The sequence below is a fragment of the Pholis gunnellus genome, assembly GCF_910591455.1.
Source record: "Pholis gunnellus genome assembly, chromosome: 21".
Taxonomy (NCBI): Eukaryota; Metazoa; Chordata; class Actinopteri; order Perciformes; family Pholidae; genus Pholis; species Pholis gunnellus.
The window spans coordinates 1,108,809-1,135,996 of NC_136548.1; the positions used below are offsets into that span (position 1 = coordinate 1,108,809).

The 27,188-nt window shown below is 40.6% G+C and overlaps 3 protein-coding genes across 4 annotated transcripts; 2 read left to right on the forward strand and 1 right to left on the reverse strand.

The window, feature by feature from the left end:
- The first annotated feature begins 532 nt into the window (after positions 1 to 532).
- ube2d1b (ubiquitin-conjugating enzyme E2D 1b) lies at positions 533 to 7,044 on the forward strand. The gene is made up of 7 exons (XM_079182434.1): positions 533 to 694; positions 1,747 to 1,810; positions 2,652 to 2,683; positions 3,500 to 3,577; positions 4,790 to 4,895; positions 5,375 to 5,468; positions 5,594 to 7,044. Exons 1-7 carry the CDS (start codon positions 671 to 673, stop codon positions 5,637 to 5,639), a joined length of 444 nt encoding a protein of 147 aa, XP_079038560.1. The 5' UTR covers positions 533 to 670; the 3' UTR covers positions 5,640 to 7,044.
- A 2,547-nt stretch (positions 7,045 to 9,591) lies between these two features.
- tfam (transcription factor A, mitochondrial) lies at positions 9,592 to 14,994 on the forward strand. Its single transcript, XM_079182016.1, has 7 exons — positions 9,592 to 9,838; positions 10,890 to 11,032; positions 11,545 to 11,615; positions 11,828 to 11,977; positions 12,295 to 12,390; positions 12,898 to 12,954; positions 13,073 to 14,994. Exons 1-7 carry the CDS (start codon positions 9,753 to 9,755, stop codon positions 13,352 to 13,354), a joined length of 885 nt encoding a protein of 294 aa, XP_079038142.1. The 5' UTR covers positions 9,592 to 9,752; the 3' UTR covers positions 13,355 to 14,994.
- Positions 14,995 to 16,372: 1,378 nt separating this feature from the next.
- LOC306713351 (DNA-directed RNA polymerase III subunit RPC4) lies at positions 16,373 to 22,664 on the reverse strand. Of its 2 annotated transcripts, XM_079183019.1 has the most exons (9): positions 22,569 to 22,664; positions 21,818 to 22,033; positions 20,975 to 21,021; positions 20,693 to 20,847; positions 20,454 to 20,578; positions 19,341 to 19,428; positions 18,950 to 19,212; positions 18,082 to 18,234; positions 16,373 to 17,353 (listed from the first exon to the last, which is right to left on the reverse strand). In XM_079183019.1, exons 2-9 carry the CDS (start codon positions 22,001 to 22,003, stop codon positions 17,213 to 17,215), a joined length of 1,158 nt encoding a protein of 385 aa, XP_079039145.1. In that variant the 5' UTR covers positions 22,004 to 22,033; positions 22,569 to 22,664; the 3' UTR covers positions 16,373 to 17,212. The 2 variants fall into 2 exon arrangements, with proteins under 2 accessions (XP_079039145.1, XP_079039144.1); XM_079183018.1 differs by having other exon boundaries at positions 20,454 to 20,847.
- Positions 22,665 to 27,188: the final 4,524 nt, after the last annotated feature.

The following is a 27,188-nucleotide window of genomic DNA, read 5'->3' on the forward strand; positions in this document are numbered from 1 at the left end:
AACGGGGTTCAATGAAAACTAATCACTTTATTTGTACAGGCGATGGTTCTCGTTACTCTTGCTATCTTTGTTTTTATATGACAAACTTTTGAAAATGAGACCTCGTTCTCAATGGATTTTGTCTACATAAAAGGTTAATAATAATAATAGATTGAAAAAAACTGAACTCCTGAAATACTGATTAATAACTGAATAATAAATTAGTTTTTTGCTTAAAGTAAATGTCTTATCACTTAATTTTCTTCTCAGAGTACACCAGAATGCTACATTTTAAAGATCATATTTAAAATAAAATTATCCCTGCTGTGTCATTGAAAATATAATTCTTAAATAATAGTGTGTATGTATAGGCAACTTGTATTGTTTAAAATAATGTCAGCAGGGACTGTTGGCCCTTGGGCATCTTCACATTATCAAATCTGGCCCTCTTTGAAAAAAGTTTGGACACCCCTGGGTTACGCCAAATCGCGAACTACGTTTCCCATGATCCACTTCGGAGGAGCGACCATAAACAGGAGGAAGCGGAAACAAAAGAGGTTTCACAAAAACACAAACACATCCCCGGCTGTCGAAGTCTCAGGGAATAATCAACAGCCGTTGACTTCGCCAGCAATAAATTCAACTAAAGAGCGAGTCGACGTGAGTTCAGGAGCAAACTGCATCTGTCAACATGGCACTGAAAAGAATACAGAAGGTAAATCTGACTGGGTAGTTGTGGTTGCCAGCTAATTGTAGCTGGCCCACCAGAAGCTAACGTAAGAGTTCATTTTAACACAATGGCTTATTAACAACGATTTCGACACTATCCCTGCATTAAAGTGACTTCTGGCTAACTTTGTAACGTTTTGGGAAATAATTTGTATGCTGACACCTCCCAGAACAAATACAGCGGCCAATGACAACTTCAAAGTTTTGTGCTAGCTCGCTAGCAATTTAGCTAGCTTAGTAACTACCCTGGCTGCTTCCATGCCAGTCTGTCACTGTTGTTGAGGCTGTCACTCTGCGTTTTCTCCAGCTTGTCTAAGCAACCGGACAACAGCCCTGTCATACTACTTGTACTTGTCCTCGTGGCGGTAGACAAGTACTGCACTGACCAGAAAAGTTACTCGTCAACACATACTGCCGTTCATCTCTAACCGTGGCTCAGTTTATTGCTATCATAGCCCTGCTAGTTAGTTAGAAGAAACGTAAAGAAAGGATGTGTGTATGTGGTGAGGTGCACTGTGAAAACTGATGCAGGCCAACATCCCTATGGAGCTAATACATTTAGCCACACCCAAACCACTCCATCCTCTACCCAGTTGATGTTGCTGATGTTTGTAAGTTAGTTAGATAGTGGACTTTTTTTATATTTACAACCTTGGAGTACCTTGCCATATTTTATCTTGATTTGTAAATGCTTAGTATTAACCTTTTCCATTGTGGTGGAGAGCACACGTCAAAGCTACCTTTTGTCAATGTTTATGCTGTTATCTGATATCTTTCTTTGAAATACTTATGTGGTTAACATGAAAGGAAGTCTTTAGTCTAATAGTTTGTGTAATAGAGAAACAAAACTGTGTGGATAAATATAATCGGCATAAGTCACAAAGAGAGGGGTGTCACTTACAGAAACTCAAACTTCAATCAACAGTAATACAAAGAGAAAACATCCCATTGGTACCCACAAAGTTTTCACTGAAGTAAATCAGTGCCCGTTTAGCCGAATAACTAACCTTTGTTACCTATTTCTGCTGCATTGAGCAGGAGCTGCATGACCTGCAGAGAGACCCTCCAGCACAGTGCTCTGCTGGACCAGTGGGCGATGACTGTGAGTAACATGCACATTTCATGTCACAATTTCTCACGCATCACATACTAAAATATCTTTGAGCGGTAATGCTTTCATTTACCGAGGCACCTACTGAATATTTGAGTAGTGATGCGACCTCTTAGCTTAGTAAAAGAAGTGAATGAACTACACAGTCAGTGAATCTTTGAACTCTAATACATCCATCGTGCACCAGCAGCTCTGTAAAAAATCTTCAGAATGAACAGGAATTATAATTCAAATTTAAACATTTTAAATACAGCAACAACTTGGTCAAAACTTAAACAGGAATGAATATTTCTGTATATAATGTATATAGTATATAGATCGGCCCCATTGATACCCGATCCAGCTATTTGAGTCAGTATTGGCCTGATATCCAATACTGCTGCAGTTGGATTAGTTCCCTTTTGAATGATCCAGGGGGAAGGTGGCGAGCCCTGAAGGCATCGACAACGTTGTCTCAGGCTCACTTAAGGTGGACTGACCTTTTAAGGTGGACCAGCTATTGTAAGTTTAGGGACAAATCAAGTTTTGGCAGCTTTAAAAACAAACAAAACACAAATGCCGTCATATACGGTATACCCCAGTGAAATGTTAGGAAGGTATAAGAAATAGATACCGCCTGATCCTGACATATGGAGGACTAAGTTGCTGTGTGTCAGATTGATGGAAAAGAGACTTCTTAAAGCTAATAGAAAGTTAGTTAATCCTGTCAGTTGTCTATATATGATCCGATCGCCAATGAATACAAGCCTATGATGGCTGATGAACATTTGTCTGTGACGGGTACAGCTGATATTTTCCTGTGTCTCTTTCTTTCTCCCTTAATTGCTTTTAGTGTTTCATTGGCAGGCGACCATAATGGGTCCGGTGAGTATCACAACATCACTTCAGGCTTTCAGTCCTCTCATACGGACTCTACTGTGCTACATTAGTAAAGTAGTTTTGCATCCCCCCGTATAACTTTGGCTCAATGCACTTACGTTGTGTGTTTTCTAATATTTGTTAAGCATTATCAGCAAATACAGATTGTCAGATAAAGGAGACTTTGAAAGAACGATATACTGTAATCTGTAATATTTGTGACAAGGTACAATACTGTTGACAAGTTCACATGTTGTGCACAGTGAATGTAAAACGTGAAGCCTGTGAGTAAGAACAGGTTGAACACATGAATACAGAACTACGAATCATCTCTAAGTGGAGGTCTAGCTTGTCAAATAGATTCTGCAGTAGGGATCAATATTGCTGATGTTCATTATTTTGAAATTGAAACATTTTCTAATGGAAGCTGTGTAACGAAGTCCGGTTAGCAAATTAGCTAACCTTGTGTTATCAAATAGCTGGCTTGCTTTTAACTATGGTAACGACTGGGATCTCCGAACGTGGCAACAAATATGAATATCCTAATATTATGATTTGTGATATCGTATTGATTCTCAAAAACACTATTAATTCTAATATGAACAAAGACTTGTGGCAGACGGTTGGAAACAAACCAACAGATTATCTACACCTCTTTATTTGGAAGGCCTTCTGTTTATGCACTTACTTATTGTCATGTTTATTAGTTGTTAGGTCTAGGGGCTTTAAGCCTTAAAGCTGCACCAGCTGGCCACAATCTAAAGCGGTTCTGATTGTCAGTCATTTGGGTCCTGCTGAACAGTTTTTCTGTCTTTTTGTCAGGGTGACAGTCCTTACCAAGGAGGAGTTTTCTTTCTCACAATCCACTTCCCCACCGACTACCCATTCAAGCCACCAAAGGTAAGAGCTGGTTGGGTTACTCAAAGCCTCGGCCTGACATGCTCTTGAATTTATTGTGGTCGTTGTGCAGTCAGGAAGCCCTCTGGTCCTGGAAACATCTCCTGTCTCATACGTTTGGTAAGGGATTATACCTGACAAGTTGTACATTCATCATAGTAATGGATGCTTGTTCTGAGGCAGTACTCACGCGGAGGATGCTTTTCTTCCTGAATCCATTATGAAATGTACAATCGTAGAGGGTATTATCAAACCTATAGCATGACCTCTTGCTTAAAAACTGTCATCAAATTGAGAAAATAGAATTTGTTCATATGTCACTCATTTTGATCTTGCTTGACCTGAGCCTCTGAATTCCTGTCATGTGGATTGCTAGGCAACATGTAGCTGATAGAAGGGGGTTACACGGCTCTAAGAACATACTGTCGATGCATCCATCCACTTGAACTGAACTATTACAACTGTCGCTGTGTCCCAATGCCATACTACAGGCTGATTCTTAGCAGGTCTTGAGGATGCACACTATTCTCCCACACTTAGACCCTATTTACACTTGGTTTTAGGACGCATCTTGGGATATCGGATCACAAATGGACAACGCTAATTACATGTGTGAACACTTTGTGATCCGATCATTCAAACCATTTGCAGAAGAGGACTGGGATGCATTTGACCACATTGGTCCTGAAGCGTCCCGACAAGGACGTAACAGGAAAACATGATATGATCTACTTTTAGTTTGTGTTCATAGCAATTCTGCACCCAACTTTCCTCCCTACGTTCGGAAGTGGTACCTTCATATAGAACAGGGTCAGTACTGTAAACAGCACTGGAGCCACATTTTGGACTGAACCTCTTGCTACAAGGCAAACACTAGTACAGGATCTGTAACAGCAGGGTCTGAAGACGAGTTGTTTCCTCACCTGTTGCTTCTAGCTCATGTAGAACGCTTTGTAATATCAACAGAGTGGAATCAGGCACTAGAAATACAGAGTATATCATGTAACCTTAATCCCTCACTAGTTCAAATTCAGGAATTACTTTTTAAGAAATGATTTTGATTAATATAATATCGGCCATGGTGGCAGGTGACCTGAAATGCATAGCTGCCATATCTACCGTTCATCCTGTGTTTGCCAGGTGCGTATTTCCTCCCCTGTGTGGCGGTGCGTCTTCTCTGCTCATTCACATGTGAGTCACTATTTCTTTTTACAGGTAGCCTTTACAACTAAGATTTATCACCCAAATATAAACAGCAATGGGAGTATCTGTTTGGACATTCTACGGTCACAGTGGTCTCCAGCACTAACGGTGTCTAAAGGTAACTACAGTCTCTTTGTCGCTCAGTGTGTCAACTATAACCGCAACACTACTACACTATGTCAGTTTTTCATCTTATCTGTGTTTTATATTATTATTGGCTGTGAAGTCACCTGATGGAGTGACCTTTTGAAGGGTACCTGGAAAACTATGATTTTCAGATTTTGTTTGAAATTCTGTAAAATTGCATTATTTGTAGAATAATGTGATGCTTTTTGTGTGCAATCTTTTTTTTTTTTTTGTACCACACTTTTAAAATCTCCTAAATCAAATCACTTTGGCTTCATTAGCATGACATGAAAGTTTAATAAAAAACAATGGTGCCAAAGTATCAAAATTGAGAATATCACTCACTCACTCACTCACTCAGTCATCACTCCTGGTGACTGCCAGTAGGGATCTATCTGGGGTAGGCTCATTTTAAACGTTCTTTATCTACATGGCAACTAATGCGATCTTTTAAATTCCTCTTCCTTCCAGTTTTATTGTCCATATGTTCATTGCTTTGTGATCCAAACCCAGACGACCCCTTAGTTCCAGACATAGCACACATGTACAAGAACGACAAAGACAAGTGAGTATGCACTCTGGCTCAAGTGGTGCTTTATTGTCCACTAATATCAATGTGAACAATGTGTGTAGCTGATGGTGTCAGAGCTTATCATCCACTCACTTCACTCTCTTCTTTTCTCTCCTCAGATACAACAAACTAGCAAAAGATTGGACACAAAAGTATGCCATGTAAAGAAAAGAAAAAAAGATGAAGAAAAACATGCTGAGATTTTTTCTTTTTCCTTCCTTTTTTTGAAGTCACAACACACTGTAAACTAGAGTATGGAATCATTAAGTAATCGTGGGTAACTTCCATCCGACTGAACTGTCATTAACATAATTATTAATCTGAGAACATGACATTTACATTCTTTGTTTTTTTGAAGGGAGCAGAGTTTTACCAGAGCAGATGAGAAAGATTGCCTGTAGTCATGTCAAAGTTTGGCGTTATTGTTTTTGCATCAAGCACATTTTATTTCTAACACAAGTTTATTACAAGTTGCTATACAGCATTTTTGAAGTCAAACTAGTGGATTGTAGGACATAACGTATGCCATTCAACAACAAGCCTTTTTTTCAGAGGAGCTGAGTGCAGCAGGGCAGCATACATGTTAGACAAGCTGCTCCATAACTGGAGACGCCCGGAGTCCCTGCTGCGCCCAGCGAGGAACACAGCGAACCATGGAGTTGTGGGAGGGTGAATGCCAAATATGTAATTCCCTCATTCTGACACACGTCATGTCGGTGAAGGAGTTTTTTTTGTTTTTGTTATTTTGCATCTTGTAGCAGATAAATTGAAATGAAACAATGTACTTTTGCAGTTACCCTGAAAATGAGAACAATGACAAGTAACATATTGCGGTCTTCTTCTTCTTCCTATTATTGTTATTAATTGTATAGTATTAAAATCATCTGGAAGATTTCAAAAAATTAGAGTTATCACAATGTAAATCTCATTACGATGATGTACTGTGTTCCCATGAGAATAGCAGTGATGTTGGCTTTACACAGGCACAAAGATCACATGTTGAACCCAATCAAACCTGTACCTGAGGTGAAATGTGTCCTTGTGTTTGACCTGCAGCCTGTCTGTAGATCTATCTTTGCTATTGAAATGGTGAAAATCAAATGTTCTGCTCCTGTGTACACAGAAGTCTGTGTGGCACCTTTTGTACTGAATTAAAGAATGGTACAGTTTTTATCACAGAGCTCAATATTGATGTTGTTCTGTTGACATGTTTAGTGATCGTATTGCTATTAATATGGCGATATGATCGTAATCAAAGGGCTCGACAGTAAGGGTTGCCATTGGCAACCATTTAGAGAAGTTGGCAACCAGTACTTAGCCTTTTGGTTGCCATAGTGGCGACCACTTATGAACATATAAAAAATAGGGATGCACACCAAAATCTATACATTTTATTATTTGTTGCATTAGTGAGATTTGGACTTTGCTGTCATATTTAAAACTGGAATGCTGCACAGGTTCCGAATTGTCCGACACAGAAAATGGATCAGGGATCAATAAGGGAGTCCATAAAGAATTAGACCGATAAGCAGAATTGATAATACCATCTGTAGCAATAAAATCTATTCAAGTCCCAGAGTGTGTCGGTGCGTTTACTCGCATACAAGCACTGGAGCTCCAAGCAATGCAACGTGTGCAGCTCTCAACAGCAGCATGAGCTGGAGGCTGTGAGAGCTGGCCCATTCACAAGATATTCATTACTAAGCTTATGTATAGTATTATAATCACTCAAAATATGAAAATAGCAACTATATTTTCAATTACAGCAACCAAAAGCTGATTCCTGTGTGCCAGCCTGGCAACGTGTTCAGCATTGAATTGTAGCCTACACCTCCAGTTTCTCTATGCCAGACTACTACCTGGCCCTACATTTGTGTGTGTGATGCTTTCATTGAACCCAAATTAATTCAAGAATATGTAACATTTTAGCAACTGGCAAGGTCTGGAACCCAAGGCCTTCTACTTGTCCCTGAATTATAACCCGATCGGGTTATAATTCAGGGACAAGTAGAAGGCCCTTATCATGTTGATTGGTGTTGTGGCTTATAGTGCACATTCAGAAACACATTTCAGTTAGATTCACACAAATTGCTCACACTAAGCCGGGAAATCTCAGGGCTTTGCCTGGGTGTCGATATTCAGGCACAGCTTTGCTCAAAATAGGGAAAAAGATTGTTTTTCATGCACGACAGTACAGGCTCTGATAGAACAGAAACGTCAGAGCAGTGAGCATTACCAACACACAATGTGGCTGAACAATCACTGTAAAACTATTTATTACCCACATACAGCTGAAAGTCAGTGAGTACAGGAGTTGTGTATTTACAATAAATATCATGGCCTATTCAATCATCTCTCAAGAATGAATACACAAGCTCTTACTGTTAGGAGACTTGGATAAGTCTACAGCCAGTCTACTGACATGTTGGTAGAATAGTATTCATGTTGGGGTGTGTGAATATGATATTACTGTGTGTTATGAGTGGTGGCCTCTTACACGCTGCCTTTGGAGTCTTTTTGCTGCTTTTGGTAATTATATTGCATCTATTTTTCACATGAACAAGACCAGGCAAAGAGGTCCACTGCCTATAAGGGCCACTGAAGGCCCCATGTTCCTGTGTGGCACTTGTTTGTATTAGATTTATACACACAATAAAAACAAATATAAAGGGCCTTACGGTAATTATATCTTGAAGCCATGTCAAGATGGACCCTGTGTCAAAATAACTGCTTACTATTATTATTATTATTGCTAACATGGTGCATATTCTCTATTTTGCAATTTGTGTTAAATCAAATGACCACATCTGACAAAGCAAACCTGGGGTTTTCCAGTTCAGTGAATTGTCAGTGGGTTAATCCAGCCCTTGCAATAACCTCATACCTGGTTATATTCACAGATTTATCAGAGTTCCCAGATTAATTGTAGAAAGTTTTAATTTTTTTTTAATTATAAAGAAGGTCTAAATTTGCTTTATGCTCAAGGTACAACACTTAAACTTTTTCTTTGGCTCGCTTGCTCCGCTCTTAAAACACCGGCACGTCACCTGTCGACTTCAAAGGATGTCAGATTCTGGAGGATATGTTGTCTCTGATTTGTAAAAAATCTATTAGAGATGAAGCAATGTCCTCTGTGCAGCAGATATAAGAAAGAGGGTTAAAGTTCAAGATGCTATTTTATGAGAAAGTAGAATGTCCCAACTGAACACATACTGCATACAACACTTCAGACTTTGTAAGGGCAGCTGCAGTATAAGTAAAAAGAAAAAGTATGCAATTTGGAACGCAGATGCACAAGACCTATCAGAGCAGACTAGGTTTCTCCTGGAGGTGGGCTCAGAGAGACAGGCACGATAACAGAGCGTTACAGACTGATAGAGAATACAGGTATATTCAGACAGACAGTCTTGGAATTGATTTTTGAACTCTAAAGCATGTAAACATGTTCTAGAAGAAACCCTGAAACACAAATATGAACCTAAAGATGAGCATGATATGTGTCCTTTAAATTATATACCGTATTACAGACAATTGAGCGGATACCCGTCCTCACTGTATAAAGTGGCTATTATGAGACAGGATGATGTTTTGCAAGTGCAAAACAACAGAATTGTGTTTTGTAACAATAATAAAGTTCAAGCAGACAGAAATGTATGGAAACAATATAGCCAACAGCAAACACATGACAATGGCACCCTGTGATGCCCACAGATTTAACAAGAAACAATGTATCTGCTCTATTGTCAGAACGTCTCAATCTGTTGTGGACAAAGAGAGTTTTCATGTGGTGGTATGTAAAGGTATTATAGAGGACCAAATTCCTTATGGTTGACTGGTGAATATGGTCTGCAAGTGTTTCCTACATTTAGGGATATACAACTTACCACACAAAATGAGAAGATTTAAAATAAAATATATTTTTTAAAGCAATTTGTTGGGTGGATGCACAGTAAAACTTTGAACAAAATAGTGCTAAAACATATTGACATTTAGACGGACTACATGACGCCCAAAGCTGTGTTTGTAACATCCGTGCTACGACCTGCTAAACCACGCCCATCTGATTTGACCTTTTCCCACAATCCACCGGGGGACACTGAAGGCGCCTTTTGCAGCCCATACATGTCAACAAGGAGGAGGCGAAGAAGAGGCGAAGACGAGGCTCAGCTTCTGTTAAATACATCTAATGCGTGGATATATAACACGCTGGTTTTGTGGGACAATACGTGTGTCTTTCATTCCTCTGTTTAACGTCCTTTAACGTTTATTACTACCGACATGGCTCCGTTCAGCCTTGTGACAGCAAGCGTTAGCTGGTTGGCTAAGTCCTTCAGTGTTTTCTCCAGCACAAGCAGCCTGGCGAGGTAGCTAACCTTAAGTTACTTTACTGTATTAGCTAACGTTAGCTGAACTTGTGTTAGCAAGCTAGCATTAGCTTGCCCTCTTTGCAATTCGCATAGCCTACTGTAAGCACGTTTTTTATCATTAGAAATGAGATTTTACTTAAACGGAAATGGTTGGAAAGGATATTTAGCATGAGTTAACGTTAATATTGGGATAGGTTAATGTGAGCGTTAAATATAGAATGTGCGAAATAACGCTACTCTATGACCCTCAGATAACTAGGTTAGGTTATCCTCGTATTGTTGAACAACCAGACACTTTTTGACGTGTTAATTTAAATAACAATAGGGCTTTGGGTTTGAGGAGCTCTTAGGGTGATATTACCTAACAGGAAGGTAGGGAGTTTGTGTGTTAATAGGAAAGACTGCTAGGTTCAAAATGGATTAATCACACTGAAAGTAATGCACGTGTGGTTAGTAAAGGTTGGAGCTGTAAAAAGGCCTTTCTTTAACCGGTGCAGCAGTTTTAGTGCTGGCTTTCTTTGTTATGCTGGGGTATAACTTGAAGCCATAACATACCGATGGTCCACTACTAAGCAATACTTAACGTGAATATAACAGACGGTCTGTTAGATATATGCTAAATAAATGAATGAGCAAAAAGTGATGGTTAGAGCTGCAACTAAAATGTATTTACATTTTAACATAATCTGCCTTATATCTTTGTGTAATTGATTGAATATGTAGTCTTTGAAATGTCAAGTAACAGTTAAAAACTAGAAGCTATAACTAGTGTTTGTTTTCTTCATTATTTTTCCATGAAAAAAACCCATTATCAAAATATTTTTTTTGTCAAACAACTGATAGAAGAATTGCCCAATCATTTCTGCCGTAGAAATGTTCAAGGTGGTGTGTTCTGTTACTCTTGAGTTGGTACCATTAAAGCACCATTAAGTTACCCGATTCTTGAATTAAGTTTTGTGTAAAGTTCTCTCCATTAGAAATAATGGATGCCAGGATTGTCTCCGCATTATGTCATATTTATACATGTGTGTGTGCCTGCATGCTGTAGGTGTACCAGTGTTCTCCCAGCTGCATACGTCAACCCAGTGAGATGTCTGACCTCTCAGGCCAGCGGGCCCCCAAAGAGACCTCTGAATGGATACCTGAGATATGTTCTGCAGCAGCAGCCGGTCATAACCAGACACAACCCAGGTATATCTGCAACACGTTTAGATGGCAGCTTAACTTATTGATTTCATGAACGAGCCGCGCTGACACAACAGCTCGTAGTACTATAAGCTAGGGCTGGACACGCATATTCGAGTATTTGTTCAGTGGGTGGGTGTTTTTATTCAATAACAAATAATACAAATGATACTGTAGAATAACAGTATCCTTAAAAATGAATAACTTTAAATAAACCGAGTCATGTCATGGAGACGAGCCAAGCCAGAACTCCCTGCCACCATTGCTTGTGAGGGATGGGGCACCACCCACACAAGGCGTAAAACAGCACTCATGGATGTGTGTTTAATGACTCGAGTCCGTGCTGCCTGCCAACAGAGAGGCTGATGCACATCTCTGATATCCGTGTGAAAGAAGCTTATTATAATCATTGAAATGTCATTTCAGAGCACATGGTTGAGCTAGATCAGTCTGAGAGTTCAAGGACTCAAATGCTTCAGTTCTATTGTTAATAAACATCTTTCAATTGTTGCCCTCAGAAATCAAATCGGTAGATATCATCAGGAAAATCGCCCAGCAGTGGAGAACCATGAGCCCAGAACAGAAACAGGTACATTTTACTTTACGTGTTAAACACAATTAACTGAATGCCTTTTATTCAAGCTTTTATTTGTGCCTTGAGTGCATACATTGTAGGAAGGCAATGGCTGCAAGTGGTAAATCATCTCTCATTTATCTTCTGTTTTCATACTCTCTCTCCACATATGGCTTTTGTCAGTCTGTTGTGACCAAAGTTTTGGTTGGTCTCTGTCACCCTTGTAGCCTTTTCAGGAAGCCTCTCTTCAGGCCAGGGAGCAGTTTAAGGTGGACCTCCAGCACTACCAGGCCCAGCTGACCCCAGCACAGGTCCAGCAACAAGCCCTGGAGAAGAGGCAGAGGATGGCCAAAAGGAAGGCCATCCGCAAAAAGAGGGTACGAGAGATGGTAGATGTGGAACAGGGAAAGGACGAGGTTGTCTAGAGCTTCATTTATGTGCTCTTAGAAACACATCTTAGACTTGCTATTCAAACTATCTAGAAGTTTGAGTTTGCTGACAATCTGAGTAATAAACGATATTCCATCAACTGTTGTTAAACAATACATATGTCTCCTCTGTGCGTGTGCGTGTCCGTGTGTGTGTGTGTGTGTGTGTGTGTGTGTGTGTGTGTGTGTGTGTGTGTGTGTGTGTGTGTGTGTGTGTGTGTGTGTGTGTGTGTGTGTGTGTGTGTGTGTGTGTGTGTGAGATCCAGGAGTTGACCAACCTGGGGAAGCCCAAGCGTCCTCGCTCTCCGTTCAACATTTTCATGTCGGAGCACTTTGAGGAGGCCAGAGGAACCACCACACAGGTCGGTAACCACAGCTCCATGACATGACATTCAACGAGATATTCAGGATGTAATGTTGATGCATGGACTGGTCTGCCAGGGACTTTCTCTGAAATTAACAGAGAATTTGTTGTTTTCACAGATTTTCTCTTGTTCAGAATGTTTTACACATGGAAATTCTAAAGTGACTTTTCTCTACGGGGAGAAAAACACTTGTTTCTACAGAAATCAACTGACAAGAGAGTAAAATATTACTTAATGTAAATGTAATATTCTCTTCACTATATCAATGCATCATGGCTGCCAATTTACATAGAGGTTTGATTTTATTGGCATGAGTATTTGTCTAACGGTAGTTTTTAGGAAACCGCTCCAGTAGCTCCCTTTATTGGATAGTTGATAGAGACAGAACACTAGGACATGCAGCGAAGGTCTCTGGCTGGAATACATACAATTATGTGCTTGTATTGCAAAAAAGGACCATTGCTGAGCACAACAGTCGTTGATATGTTTCTGTGGTTCATTCAGGCAAAGATGAAGTCACTGTTGGAGGACTGGAGGAATCTGTTCAGTCACCAGAAACAGGTTGGCCAAACAATCATTACACGTCTTTATTGTTCTAGACTATCAGGCCACCACATGTGAAACAAGGGATCCAGTGTTGTACAGTATCCAGATCTCCTCTGTTTGTTCCACATGGCAGGTCTACACGCAGCTGGCAGAGGACGACAAAATTCGCTATAAGAATGAGATGAAGTCGTGGGAGGACCACATGATGGAGATCGGACGAGAAGACCTGATCCGAGAGCAGACCCGGTCCATCAAGAAAAAACCTGCTGCAAAAAGTTTGGTGGCCAAGACGGCGCCAAAGAAAGCTAAAGCTAAAGCGGTAAAGAAGGCCACGGCCACAGGGAAGTCCAAAACAAGCAGGAAGACAGCAAAGAGTAGCTCTCTGAAAACTGTCAGGACTACTAAGAAGACATAAGACGTGTTTATCTACTAGAGGCTAAAGGGAAAGAAGAGCTTTCATGACAACTGAAACAGAAGTTGTGATGACCCAGGGCGGTGCTCTGCTTGGTTGTTTTCCTCTAATGTAAAATTCACAAAGTTCCCAGTTGTCATGAACGCTTCGTAGGTTCAACAGGAAAAACCCTTTTACAGCATTCAGACAGATGAAGATGAATTCACAATAAGTCATCACAGCTGTTCAGTAAGAACTACAGCAGATAAGCCCCGACACCAGGACCGTTACAAGGCGTCCAGATGATGATCTAGAGTGGGATAGTTCCAGAGAAACCTGAGGAAATGTAATGATTTCAGAAGTTTATACTGTACTGTCTGCAAGGTTTCATAACCACAAGGTACCCGAGGAGTATAAAGGTTACTGTTGCAGTCTCAAAAACATCCACACATTTTCTATTTTTGGTATTTCATAAAGAGTATTAATGTCAAAAAGAAGTCTGGTGTTATTCTAAACACTTGTCTTGTCAACAAATCCATGAAAAGTCCTTAACCAACGAGGTGTTAGTGTGTGTCTCCCAGGCCCACTGGTTCTACTGAAGACACACACCTTTAGAAGCCCCCCCCACAGGTATTTCATTTAATTTAACAATAAAAGGCTCAGTAAGTTCCTAAACCAGCTGCTCATTGTAGTTTTTAGTGAACAGGAGGAAATAGTTCATTTGTTGGTGATTCTTTTCAGCAGCAGATTCATCTCCATCTGGTGCTCTAGTGAGTTTTTGAGGCAGCAGGAAAATAAACTTGTGTTCATGAAGAACATGTCACCCAGAGCAGCAGTGGGGCTCATTCATGTGTTTAAGTAGATCTGAACATCAATGGAGCTCTATCACGTCAAGTACCACGGAGTAGGGAAGTCAGAAACTACCGACAGGCCAACTAATACTTTTTATTTGTTTTTCATATTTTCACAGGATTTGTTGACAATATTAAAACTAGAATGAGTGCAGCCTTAATGAACAGAGTGCATGTCCCTGTGGACGTGTTTACAGACCCCCATGAATGCAACCTGACTGAATTATTTGTCTCATAGCTGCTGTTCCTGCAGCACAACCTCAAACTGTGAAACACTGCTTTGTGTCATTTATGGCATAAGTAACATTACTGACTGACATTTTGTTTTTTTTAAACAAATTTAGTTTTACAGTTCCAAAATATGCGTCGTTCCAGTCGAGCTTTATATGAGATGTTTTTTTTGTTCCGTTAAAGCTGTTATGGTTGATAATAGATCCGCCCCTTCATCCAACTGATCATGTGGCATACCTTCCTTTCTGCTCATCAGCCAATGTCGGTTCATGGTCCTAAAGTCCCCAATCGTTCTGCTCTTCATGTTTGGAATGAACACACTGTTGATTATGAAGATCGTACTCTCAGTATTGACAGTTGCTTTTGCTTGTAGAATGTATGTAGAGCTACCAGCGTGTTTTCTTTGTGCTGTGTATTTACTGAATAAAGATGTACATACACCTTTCTACAAAAGGACCTTTTATGGTGACTTAAAAATACACACAAAAGCCACTAGTTTAAAAAGAATACACAGACGGCACATTCCCTAGAGGCTCCAAGTCCCAGTTTGTACTGCTGTACCATGCTGCTGAAGTTCAATAAATGCACATTTTGAATGATTGTTTGCACCACTTCAGATACTAAAGAATAAAGACTTAGAATGGAATAAGTAATTTACTAACTCCCCTTTTTATCATTTATAACCAGTGCATAAACATTTAACAACTGATTTAGAACACACTAATGTAGTCGTAAGCAAAAACAAGTTAATGTTTGTGTACATGATTGACAATATAGAAAAACACTTAAAAATGTTTTCATTCATACAGTTATAATTGTTAACAAATACTGTACATTGACACACTAAGACTCATTAAATCTGCTTACAGCTACATTATGGTGAGTTATAAAGCATTTAGTAAAAGTTAGTTTACTGCTTATTAATGCTAAATACTGGGACTTAAGTCAAATGTTACACTTTGTGTTTGCTTTGGTAATCCCATCTCACCTTCATTTATATTGTACCACAAGAGTAAAAGAAAGTCTTGTTTCACTCACCTCTTCTAAGAAAAGGTTTCTGTTGCAGCATTAGTAACAGTCTGACATCAGCATGCACTGAGCACACCCTGAGTACATTTACTGTCTGGTAAGAATACAGGTCATTAGTGTAGCGTCTTTAAAAAACAATGCTTGAAAGTGCTTTACACATAAAATACAGTAAAACAGATGTAAGATAACAATCTACAATGTACAGCATAGAAACAATGAGATATCAGTATAAAATACACTATAAAATACACTCAAATGAAATAGAACTGAGTTCTAGAGATGGTTGAGGGTGAGAGGATGGCAAGCAGGTGATTCCAGAGACACGGTCCCCTCTAGCTTGGAGATCTGATCTGGAGCCATGAACAGACATGACCGACTGTACCAGCAGTCCAGCAAATGAACAGTCTCTTGCATCTGATTCCATTGAGAGGTCACTGAGATGGTTTTTATGTACTTCCACAGTTTTAAAAACTGGACTGACGTTTTAAAAAAAATGGATGACATGAAAGGACTTCGACGGTTCAAATCCCGGCTCCACTAGTCCATGTCGTGTCCCTGGCAAGACACTTAACCCAAATGACTCCTGCAGGCTGTTCCTGTGGTCCATGAAAGGGTATGAGGGATCAGAGTTCTGATGGGCAGGTGGCACCTTGCATGGTAGCCCCTGTCATCAGTGTGTGAATGGGTGAATGACGACATGTAGTGTTACAGCACTTTGAGTGGTCAGAAGACTAGAAAAGAGAAATACAAGTACAGTCTATCTACCATTTAGTAGCTCTATGAAGCTCATGGGGTGAAGTGAGAAATGAAATGATGTTGAGGTAACGAAATGCAGGTTGACAAACATATAATAGTAATACTGAAAATACCATATCTAAGTTGGCTAAATACAACAAAAGTTACAAATCCCAGCTGTACATCAGTTGTTTTTTAAATTTTTATTTAAGATTTGAGATTACAATCTCTTTTTTGAGGGAGAACTGGCCAAGATAGAACACCATTACAAGGTTACAAAAATATAAAAAAAAGGGACAACAGAAACATAATATAAAATCCAGCTTAGAATAGCACTCTTCATTACACAGTTGTTTTTTAATCAGAGCTTTGCTGTGTTCTGAAGGTTCCTCCATCACCGAAATAGAACGCTGTTTTACCACGTTCTGACCAAACCCTGGTACCTGGTAGAGCCAACATCAGGATGGTGCCATCAGTTACTGGTTGATCAGTCCAGGACTGTACATTTACTGTGCACCATTTTGTCTATTGAACAAATAACATTACACACACATGCTGAGAGGGGGGTCTCTGGGAATTAACAAAGGAGCACAGCTAGCTCATTGTCAGACTGATACACTAACACATACGACAATTGAGTTATCAAAGCGTCTGTAAGTCACAAATGCACTCCTGGTGGTTTTGTTGGACGGAAGTCTGGAATTTCAGCCTCTGTCTCTGTTCAAAGAGGGCGTCGGCTGTCGATGTGATCGTCCTACTTGATCTGTCCCAGGACGTCCACTCACTGGTCTGGAGCTGGGGAGTCTCCTGCTGGTGTTCAGTCATCAGAGAAATCAAAGCATAAACACGATAAAAACAGGTTACTGAGGGTAACGTACATAGCTGCCTTAAAAGAGGACCGCTGGTCGAATACACATTCGACCAGCGGTCCTTTCCTCCACAGTGATCTGTTGGCGTGGTAACAAAACATCAGATCAGGAATCCTACAAAGAGTCTTTGAGCTCTGCAGGGCCTCTGTGCAGTAGGTGAGAGGGGATCAGGGTCCTTGCTGCTGCTGCGCTGCAGCTTGTCTCAGTAAAGCCTGGAAGTCAGGAGACAAGACCAGCTTGTGGTGGACGTTTCCTAACACCATCATGTCTCCGGTCCGACCGTCAGACAGACGCACCGACACCAGTTGCTGCAGACAGAGAGGAGAGATGGCCTCTGTATTAGCAGCTGATGATGATTGATGATGCAACAGTTAAGTGTTCAGTATGGAAGAGAAATAAAGAAAAGATAGACTGCATTTTCACACCAAAATATTTATTGATTAAATGTTAATTCTAATGAAACATGCTGTGATGTATTCAGAGTCCAGCTATAATCAGTAGCTCACTGCAGTCTCTTCACAATAAAGGCTTAAAAGGCTCACTTATATGTCCTCCTACAAAATAAAAGGAAAAACCAACCTATTTTAACAATAATGATTTAACTGAAATCATTTACAAATTTCAACTGTGTGTGCAGGTATGTGGACTGCCGACAGTCTGTGTATGTAATGTATGTATGCAATATGTTACTTGTATTGTCTTAACAGCAGACACTGTATGTATGTCTCCAAGACAAATTTCCTTCGGGACAATAAAGTCTATCTTATCTTAACAGTACTGGGAAGATATGTTCTTGGAGACAGGTTGATTTTTTTGTTGTGTCTGATAACAGGACTGTCAATAAAAAATCTCATACGAGATCTTTCCAACAAAACTACTTTCCCGATGGTAAAATGGTTCATGGACAAGCCATGTAAAGGCTTTCTTATCAAGAGAAATACATTGAGAGGAAAACCCTGTGACTGACAGATCGTCTCATAGTGACTTCAGTGACCTTATTATCTGGCACACACACACACACACACTCTCGCAGCACCTGCAAGAAGGAGAATGCCGCTCCCTCAGAGACGTCCATGACGATGTGACCCAGCTTCAGCTCCACCTTTCCTGACTTCCTGATCTGCAGTTTACCCAGAAACCCCTCTGGGAGTTGTGAGAGCATAGGACAGCCCTCCTTCGCCGCAGCCTCCTGAGGACAGGCAGAGATACTCAACCTGTTATGAACTGGCTCATACCAGCAGCTGATAGGCTGTGCAGTACATTGAGGTTTTAACCCTCTCTGCACCATTTGGGTAATGAGGTGAATGGCTAGGTTAGTTTAGCTGGTTAGTTCCACGAGGTGTGTAGTGAAGGGAGTATAGCTGGGAATCCAGCCACACAATGCAGTTTAGTGTCAAGTACCAAAAACACATCTCCATCCTCCATTGTATTACCAGTGTGTAGGATTTGGTGGCATTGAGTGTGTCTAGTGTGAACTGAAAGCCCCACTGCTCACTCCTCCCTCTACAGTACTGCAACTACAAAGGCCTTCAATGTGACAAACTAAACCAAAGATGAATCTCTCTCTAGACAGTGTCTGGTGTGTGTTCTGGGCTACCGTAGAAACACAGAGCTGCAACACTGTGGACTCATTCTAAACTAACAACACAAGGATTCTAAGTTTCAGCAGTTACACACTGATGAAAACATAGTTATAATACATATATTATATTCCATTTCTGCCAATAGATCAGCAGCAAATGTTTAAAACCAGAACAAGTTTCCCAAGAGGGTCGGTAATAACACAAAGAACAAAAGGGGGCGTCCCTGAATGCAGCGGCATGAGTCAATGTTATGTGCTAAATATGGAATAGATACAACCACAGGTTGTGATCAAAAGCAGACATGTTGCCAAGGCAACTCACGTGTGCTTGTAGATGTGCAGGCCTCTTGTCTTCAGGCTTGCCTTCCTTACTGGCAGCTTTCTCCGCCGAAGATCCCAAAGAGGGGTCGACCTTCTGTGCAGACTCTCTGCCCGGCATACTGTCAGGTAGCTGCATGAAGAAGAGCTCCTCTCTGCCAGACAGGCTGAGGTCCTGCAGCAGCTCTACCACAGACGGCTGCTCTGGTTTGGGCAGCTCTGTTTTGCTGTGGCCCGGGGGTCTGAACGGAGGGGGGTTCTCTGGACCTGCCAACATGACAACCACAAACACTTCAGCACACATTGTTTTGAAACGGTGACACGAGTGTCCTGAGTGAAATGAGCTCCCTGTTGACAGGCAGGGTGACAGCGGTAGTCTGAGGTGGTGTTCTCACATGCTGTGCTGGCTGTCACTGTGTGACACAGAGGCAGCTGGATGGGCTTCAGCCTGGCATCGTTCCTCAGACCCGGGTCATCTATGAACTGCAGGTGCAAAATATAACATTAGTTATTATGGCCGATGACTCACCAGTGGGTCTGTCATTACAAACTAATGCTGTGCAGCTAAACGTTGAGCTGAGACTGTATTCCTGGCAAACACATGAGACAGGAAACAGCCGGATTGAACTCCATAAAAAACAACTTCTCCTCTGTCCTCCAGGTTGAGGAAAAGACATTATCGTGTTAGCTGCAGGTGCAACTCCTGAAAGGTTAATGTAAATGTTATTAAGCCAATGTGAAATAAGAAACAATTACTCAGGAATAAAAGACTGAGGAAAAAGGTAGTTTGGGATCCCTGCTTTAGTGCATGATATGATGTCGAAGTCAATATTCTTGTATTAACAATGGATCAAATGATGACCTCGGAGCCAGATATTTTTCTCAGGAGTCGGTGGAGAACAAACCACAGCTACAAGGAGAGTGAACACTGGGCTCACAATCATCAGGTGACCACAATGAATGCTAATGTTGCTCTGCGTCTGCTGCATGAATAAATTGGCAATCTACGAACAACACAACAACACAGCCACGAGGTAACAACAGGTAAAATGTTGTGTTTTCAGCTTGTTGTGCTGCCCCCAAGTGGCTAAGAAAAATAAATACAGCTTTAAAGGAAAGGTTCACAATTTTTAAAGTCCGTCCTGTTAGTATATCAGATATGTCAGTATATCAGATATGTATATGTATATCCAGCAGGGGCGCCCCTGATTAAGAACTGATATAGTCGAATCTGATTGGTCAACTCTTTCCTATAGTGGACTGATCATTGATCCTCTTCTTTTGAAGCTTTATAGGAAAATGAGTCGTAACACAAAGAGGATATTCTGTACAGACTGTGGAAGATTCCTACTTGATTTGACAAACTCAGACTGCTGAAGCCTCATACAAACTTCAGAGGGTTAGGGCGAGAACAATGTTCACATGGGCACTGGACTAGTATTTTAAGACGGACTTGAAAAGTTGTAAATTTATACTTTAAGATATAGCAGCTAGCAGGACGTACTCACATCATCCCTCTGTAGTTTATTGAGTATCTCATCATCATCCTCCTCCGAGTCCTTCCTCTCTTTCTTCACAAGTTTACACACAGGGGAGGTGGTGGAGTCCTGCAGGTCTGTAGCACCACGCCAGCCTGAACAGAGACACGGGAGGAAGTGCACCTGTAATGCTTCTGTGACGGACCTCTGGTGTGTATGCTCAAAGGATATCAGAAAAGGAAAAGAAAGAAGCAACAGAAGCTGTGCACCTGTTTTGCGTACGGTGTCGGCAGGGCCCTGCTCAAAGATGGAGTGAGACTGGATCGTCTGAGGCCTCTCTCTCCTCCTCCCTCTGTTCTCTCTCCTCCTCTCGTCCCTCTGTCTTCTCTCCTTTTTTGGAGCCAAGTGGATCTCTTCCTTTAACCTTGGGAAGAATCGGACACAATGTTTATAATCATCACACACTAGGTACCTACTGCACGAAATGTGCAATGCTTCAACCTTTCATGACTAAACAGAGGACTTGAATGATCTCACTGATGGACACTCACTCATCTTTGCTTTTCCTCACAGCGTGGACGTTTGGCTCAAAGGTTTTCTTTGAGAAAATATTGAACAGAGAAGAAATATTAAATATTGTTAATACCACATATTTCTTAAATGGGATTCAAAACAAAGGTGATGCAAATACATGGTGTATTTAATATGCTATAAATCCTTTTCTAGCTGCCAGATTCAATCTGTTTCACTATTACAGGACTGTGACTTACCTTCTTTAATTGTGACCCTCCTATCAACACCTGCATTAAAGCAGCTACTAAATCAAATGAGTTTCTAACTGAAGTTGACCCCTGACCCCCTGTGGAAATGTGTTCTATCACGCTGTAAACAGTCACATTCTCCCTTTTTCTAGTATGACAGAACTGAACTATTATGGCCTTGAAACAGGGTTCTCTGTGCAGCATCTTCTACTAGAACACGGATGGATTTGGAGGCTTTAGTTCAAACAGAGAACGTTTCAACATTTCTATATCTTTGTCAAAGTAAAAAAGATGGCTTTAACTACATTGAACAGTGGATCAGTCTGCTGGGGGTCTAATAGACTCTTTAAAACTGTAGGCACTATTACATAAACAAAATCAAATTTTCATCTTAATTGATTGAATTTAATTACTTGTTTTATTCCTTGTATGTAAAGCACTTGTATTGGATCGTGTGCTTTAATATAATCATTACATGACATATGTGTTCATGGGGTATGCATTGCATGGTCCTAAAGTGTCAGTATGAGGAGGTAGAAGATGTGGGTCACGTGAAGTCCAGGCTACCAATGCTGTAACAGAACACACGGAAATGCCTCTCATGTTTCATCCCTTTGGTGTGACGTTCACTACCTTCGTTTTTTTGAAGACTCCCCCCAGTGTTAGGTCCCTGGTTCTGAGCGACGTCAGTCTTCCAGGTTGAGCGGGAGAGGAGAGACTCCTGACCCGGCCTGGGAGTCCTCGGTCCGCTGTGAAACTCAGCCCGGTCCCGCAGCCGGAGGTGCCGGGAACACATGCTGCATCTCCAGAGTCGGTCATGTTGTGTTACCTGGCCCTCCTTCGGATATTCTGCAGAACGTTACATGTTTTTACTAGTGGCGGTAGGTGGGGCGTTTCACATAACAGAACAACCTGCTTTCATCGTGCACACAGCCTAAACAATTACGTTAATGTTACATTTTGGGACTGACGTAAAGCTTATTGTTACCTACCGCTTTATCGCCAAAAAGAGTTCCCAATCACGCGTAGTCTAATCCCTGCGCGTGTCCACACCAAACAACAGACAACTTAACAACGACTTTATAACCGTCCATTTTGTTCGCAGTCGCGGCATCAAAACAGACTGCGCCAGAATGCAAAACTGCACCTTCAGAGGCCAAAATGTTTCCGTTTATACAAACCAGAATACTATTAGTTGTGGTATTCGGTATCACTGCTACGCACAGTAGCCTTTCCTTCCTGACGTTTGAACACAAACGAGTTCATCTTTGACATATCTCGGTCGTAAAACAGCGGAGTAACGTTCTCCTTGCGGGCGGTGGTTGCAGAGAAACATACAAAGCAGAGTGAAAACGTTAAAACTCTTCAACCAGTGACCACTTACCAGTTCCCCTTTGCCGCTTGTTTAACTTGTCCAGTTTAAAAGGACCGTGTTAATTTCCTTCCGTGCTGCGCTGCCATTGTTTCGCTTCAACTGGTGCAACCACAAGATGGCGGTGTTTGTCTGCTTGTTTGAGGGTGTCCCGAGCCGACAGTCTCCGCTCTTCATGTGCTGGAACCTAACTTCATAATCTTCCTCATAGACACTAAACAGCAAGTAGTGTACTTCTGTACAATTTTGAGGTACGTGACTTGAACGTTCTATTTGTTACGACTTATAATACCCCCCTACCATCTACGACATCTACAGGACTGTCTCAGAAAATTAGAATATTGTGATAAAGTTCTTTAGTTTGTGTAATGCAATTAAAAAAACAAAAATGTCATGCATTCTGGATTCATTACAAATCAACTGAAATATTGCAAGCCTTTTATTCTTTTAATATTGCTGATTATGGCTTACAGCTTAAGAAAACTCAAATATCCTATCTCTAAATATTAGAATATCATGAAAAAGTATACTAGTAGGGTATTCAACTAATCACTTGAATCGTCTAATTAACTCGAAACACCTGCAAGGGTTTCCTGAGCCTTGAAAAACACTCAGCTTGGTTCAGTAAACTAAATCACACGTATGGGGATTATCACAATATTCTAATTTTCTGAGACAGTCCTGTAGATGTACTGGTTACTAGGCCTACTTTAACTAGTAACTAGTTTTCAGTGGCAGGCCGTGCATTTTATACTACAGTTGAACCACCTCCTAATAACCTCATTATGACGCCAGCATGACGGGATGCTTCGTCATTAACGGACAATGCATATAGTGAAAGTCAATGTAATTAACACAATGACAAGAACAAACTCACAAGAACCAACCACATATATTTATATGACAACAAAGCAGGTAGAATAACATAAAACCCAAATAACACGATTCAACAGGCCTCTGCACATTCCAGCAAAACTGTAAATGTTATTTTTTTTGTGTTAGTTTTGTCTTTCTTTTTGCTGGTTATAATAACTTGTCTGTTACATTTCCTATTATTAGCTATATTCCTTGTTATATACAACAAAATCTCACTAATCGGTAAAGTAATCAACATGAGTACCGTCATCAACCAGTTTCCATTTGAGTAATCTGAATTGGTTAAGTAAATGCTGTCACAAGAGGTGTGGCAGCCCCACAAAGATTCATATAGAACCCAGAGAGCCTCAGTCACAGACCATTAACGAGGAGCTACAGCTTTCATAGGCTGCGCAGGCAAAGCAGTCTGTTTTTGGTGGAAGATGACTTATGGCTTGACACCTGTTCTATATGAACCTGCTGCATAAAGATAAATGGAGGACGAGATGTAAAAGAAGAGAGACTGGAAGAAAACAAAGGAAAGAACTGGAGTTTCTTGTGAATAAGGAAGTCAGTCAGGCTGAACAGCCACACAAATGCATGCTGTGCGTTCCAGTACCCATACTACCACACTATTTAGTACGCCAGAAAAATATTTAGTACGTCCCAATGCATAGTATGTCAAATGCAGGATGTCAAAAATACCAGGATCTACTACATTCAGTAGCATTTTGCAATATATAAGCAAGCAGGATCTTCTGGCTATTCTGACCAACAATCCTCCACAATCCTCTGTGCAGCAGATATATTAGCAAGAGGGTCAAATTTCAAGGCACCTTTTATGAGAAAGTAGTATGTCCAAATTGAACACATACAGCATGCAACAGTATGTAGTTTGTAAGGGCAGCTGCTGTAGTAAAAAGAAACAAAGCTATAGTCTCTGTAGCTAGCTAGCTTCCAGCTAATTTATGCTAACATCTTTGGATGTGTGGGGCAAATGAACAAATGACCAAGCGGTCAAATCCACCCAAATGATTCAAGGCGAAAATGAAAGATTTTTGTGAGAAGGAACATAGTGTTTTACATTACTTTTGTTATACTTTTATTAGTGTTATTTGTCAGAGGGAATAAACAACCGAGGATGGTTTACAAAAGAAAGTAGCAGATGGGCAAACAAATACTGACTAGGACTCACGCTGTGCCCGCTGTGCGTGCATTATGCATAGTGTGTGCCCATTCCAAAGACTATAGAACAAACTAACAAAAACGATCAGAAAAAAGTCATTTACTCTTGTTCAAAAAGATCTTATAGCACTCAAGGGTCAACATCGGGACTTCTTATTTGTAGATTAATGGCTAATTTATTGAATTATTCCACCTCTGTATCTGGCAGGAACATGGTTGGAAACAAGGAAACAAGTGTGTGCATGTCTGTCATTTGAAGCAATTCATAGGCTACAATTATTGTTGGCATTTCTCTTATTTAAAAACCCAATGTTCCGGAAATCAGTGATTTATTTAGTTTCCTATAACACACATTCCCACGAGCTGTAAATGGAAATGAAAGATAATTTCAGTGCAAATTTCCATCTTTTATATCATACACTCAGGTTGGTTTGAATATGTGCAACACGGTTCAACTGGAAATTAATGCAATGCCACTCGAAATTACAATGAAATTATAACTATTAATTTTGTTGCAGCGTATAGACAGTGTCAGGTGGACACTGGTTGTGTTGCAGTGGCGGGCCGTGCATTTTATACCTGGGCCTTCTGTGCTGTCCTACTGAGCTATGGTTGTTTGTTTCTAGAGGTGTAACATATTTGTATTAAACCGTTCGGTACGAGGCTTACGAACCGAACAATACGTTTGAATAATACTAGTGCATTTGGAAAATGCAGAAGCTTAAACTGTGGGAAATATAATGTTTTCGGTGGACTGTGCTCACGTAACACACAACGGGCTGTGTGACCTTTTGAACCCGGAACAACAACAAAAAACAGTTGAGGCCCCGCACGTGTCTTCAGGGAGGCTAAGATAAACTAGCTTAGCGGGGAAATAACAGCAGTTAGCTGTTCCCCACTGATTGAAACGGAGAATCAAATGTCCGAAATAACCCCGCGATGACGGGATGCTTCGTCATTAACGGACAAGTCAGAATCAATGTAATTAACACAATGACAAGAACAAACTCACAAGAACCAGTCAAATATATTTATATGACAACATAAAATGTCAAGCATGACAAATCAATCCAGCAACGCTGCAGCGCTATAGCACGAGCCATTCATATTATTCATAAAAACTACACGATAGACAAATGAACACAGTAGTAACGCTACTGCTGATGTAAAAAAACAAAAGCCACAGCTGCCTTCACTTAAAGACAAAGTTCATCCTCCTTTCTTTGTTAACAAGCCAGTAACTCCTAAATCCATTTCTCCTCCTCCTTCAGCCATTGAGTGTTAAAAAAACACAGCTAGGTAAAAAAAAAAAAAGAATCTACACCAAGCAAAACGCAAAAAATGTCATAACGTCTCTTACATATGTTTCAACCTGAACTCTTACTAAACACACTAAGATCTGCTAGCTAGCTTTCTGTTTGACAAAAGTCACGCTGGCCCACTGACCAATCATGGCGCACGGTTAATGCAGACGTACTTAGGAGGCTACCTCAGTGCCACTGGCACGTCAAAGAATGTCAAACATGTCAAACTAAAGATCTGATTGGTTGAAGACTATGATAATCAACAATATCGTCCCCATTTACTTAAACTGCAAAGGCTCTCTAGCGGGCATCGGGCCTCTCTCCTTACATAGAGAAATAGGGGCTGAATCTGATTGGATAAAAGCTCTCCTTAAAACAAGCTGTGCTGGAAGCAGAGCAACAGAGGAAGACAGGAGCTGTGCAATGAGAAAATTATAATACATGTAGTGTAGTGGTGAAAAATGATTACTTATAATTATTCAGTTATTCTGTGACTTAAAGGGTCTCTAATGTAAATAAATGTAAATGTGGAGACCAGAACTGGAGCGCATGGAACAAACCTTTGGTAAATATGAAATCAAATAGTACCACTAGTTATTGTAGTAATAGTTGAAGTTGTTGTGTAAAAAAAAGAGACTGACACAGTGTAGAGTTTATAGCAAAACATGGACTTCTAAGTATTTATTTACTGAAGTCAAAGGTAAAGCCGTTTGCTTAGTTTGTTAAGAACAGATTTAAGGATTACAATTTGAATCTCCATTACGAGACGAAACACGCAGAGAAATACTAAAACTTGACTGATGCAGAGCGGCACGGACGAGCCAGCTGCTAAAGCAACATGCTCAGAAGATGTTGGTTCTCTTTGGATCGACCTACATATGTGAACAAACATTCTCTGTGATGAAGTTTACAATCCAGATCCAGATCCTCTCACTGACCATCACCTGTCAGCTTCACATCTCACCTCACACATTCAACCTGACTTCAGAGCACTCCTTCAAGCCCAACACAGACTAGAGTTCTCCATCGAATGGAAAAACAGAAAATGAGGTAATTGGACTACAAACAATAGTAATAAAAGTACTCATTTTGCAGAAACATGATCCCTGCCAGTGTTTTACTATTATTTATGGATATTACTTATGGACATTTTTTGGATCATTATTCCTGATGTTTCAGGTGGAGCTCATTTTATACACTCTTGTTCAGTTTGGGGAGTTAGGAAGGGTTTGAAAAATTATAATGTGCAAAGTAACTAGTAACTAAAGCTGCCAGACAAATGTAGTGG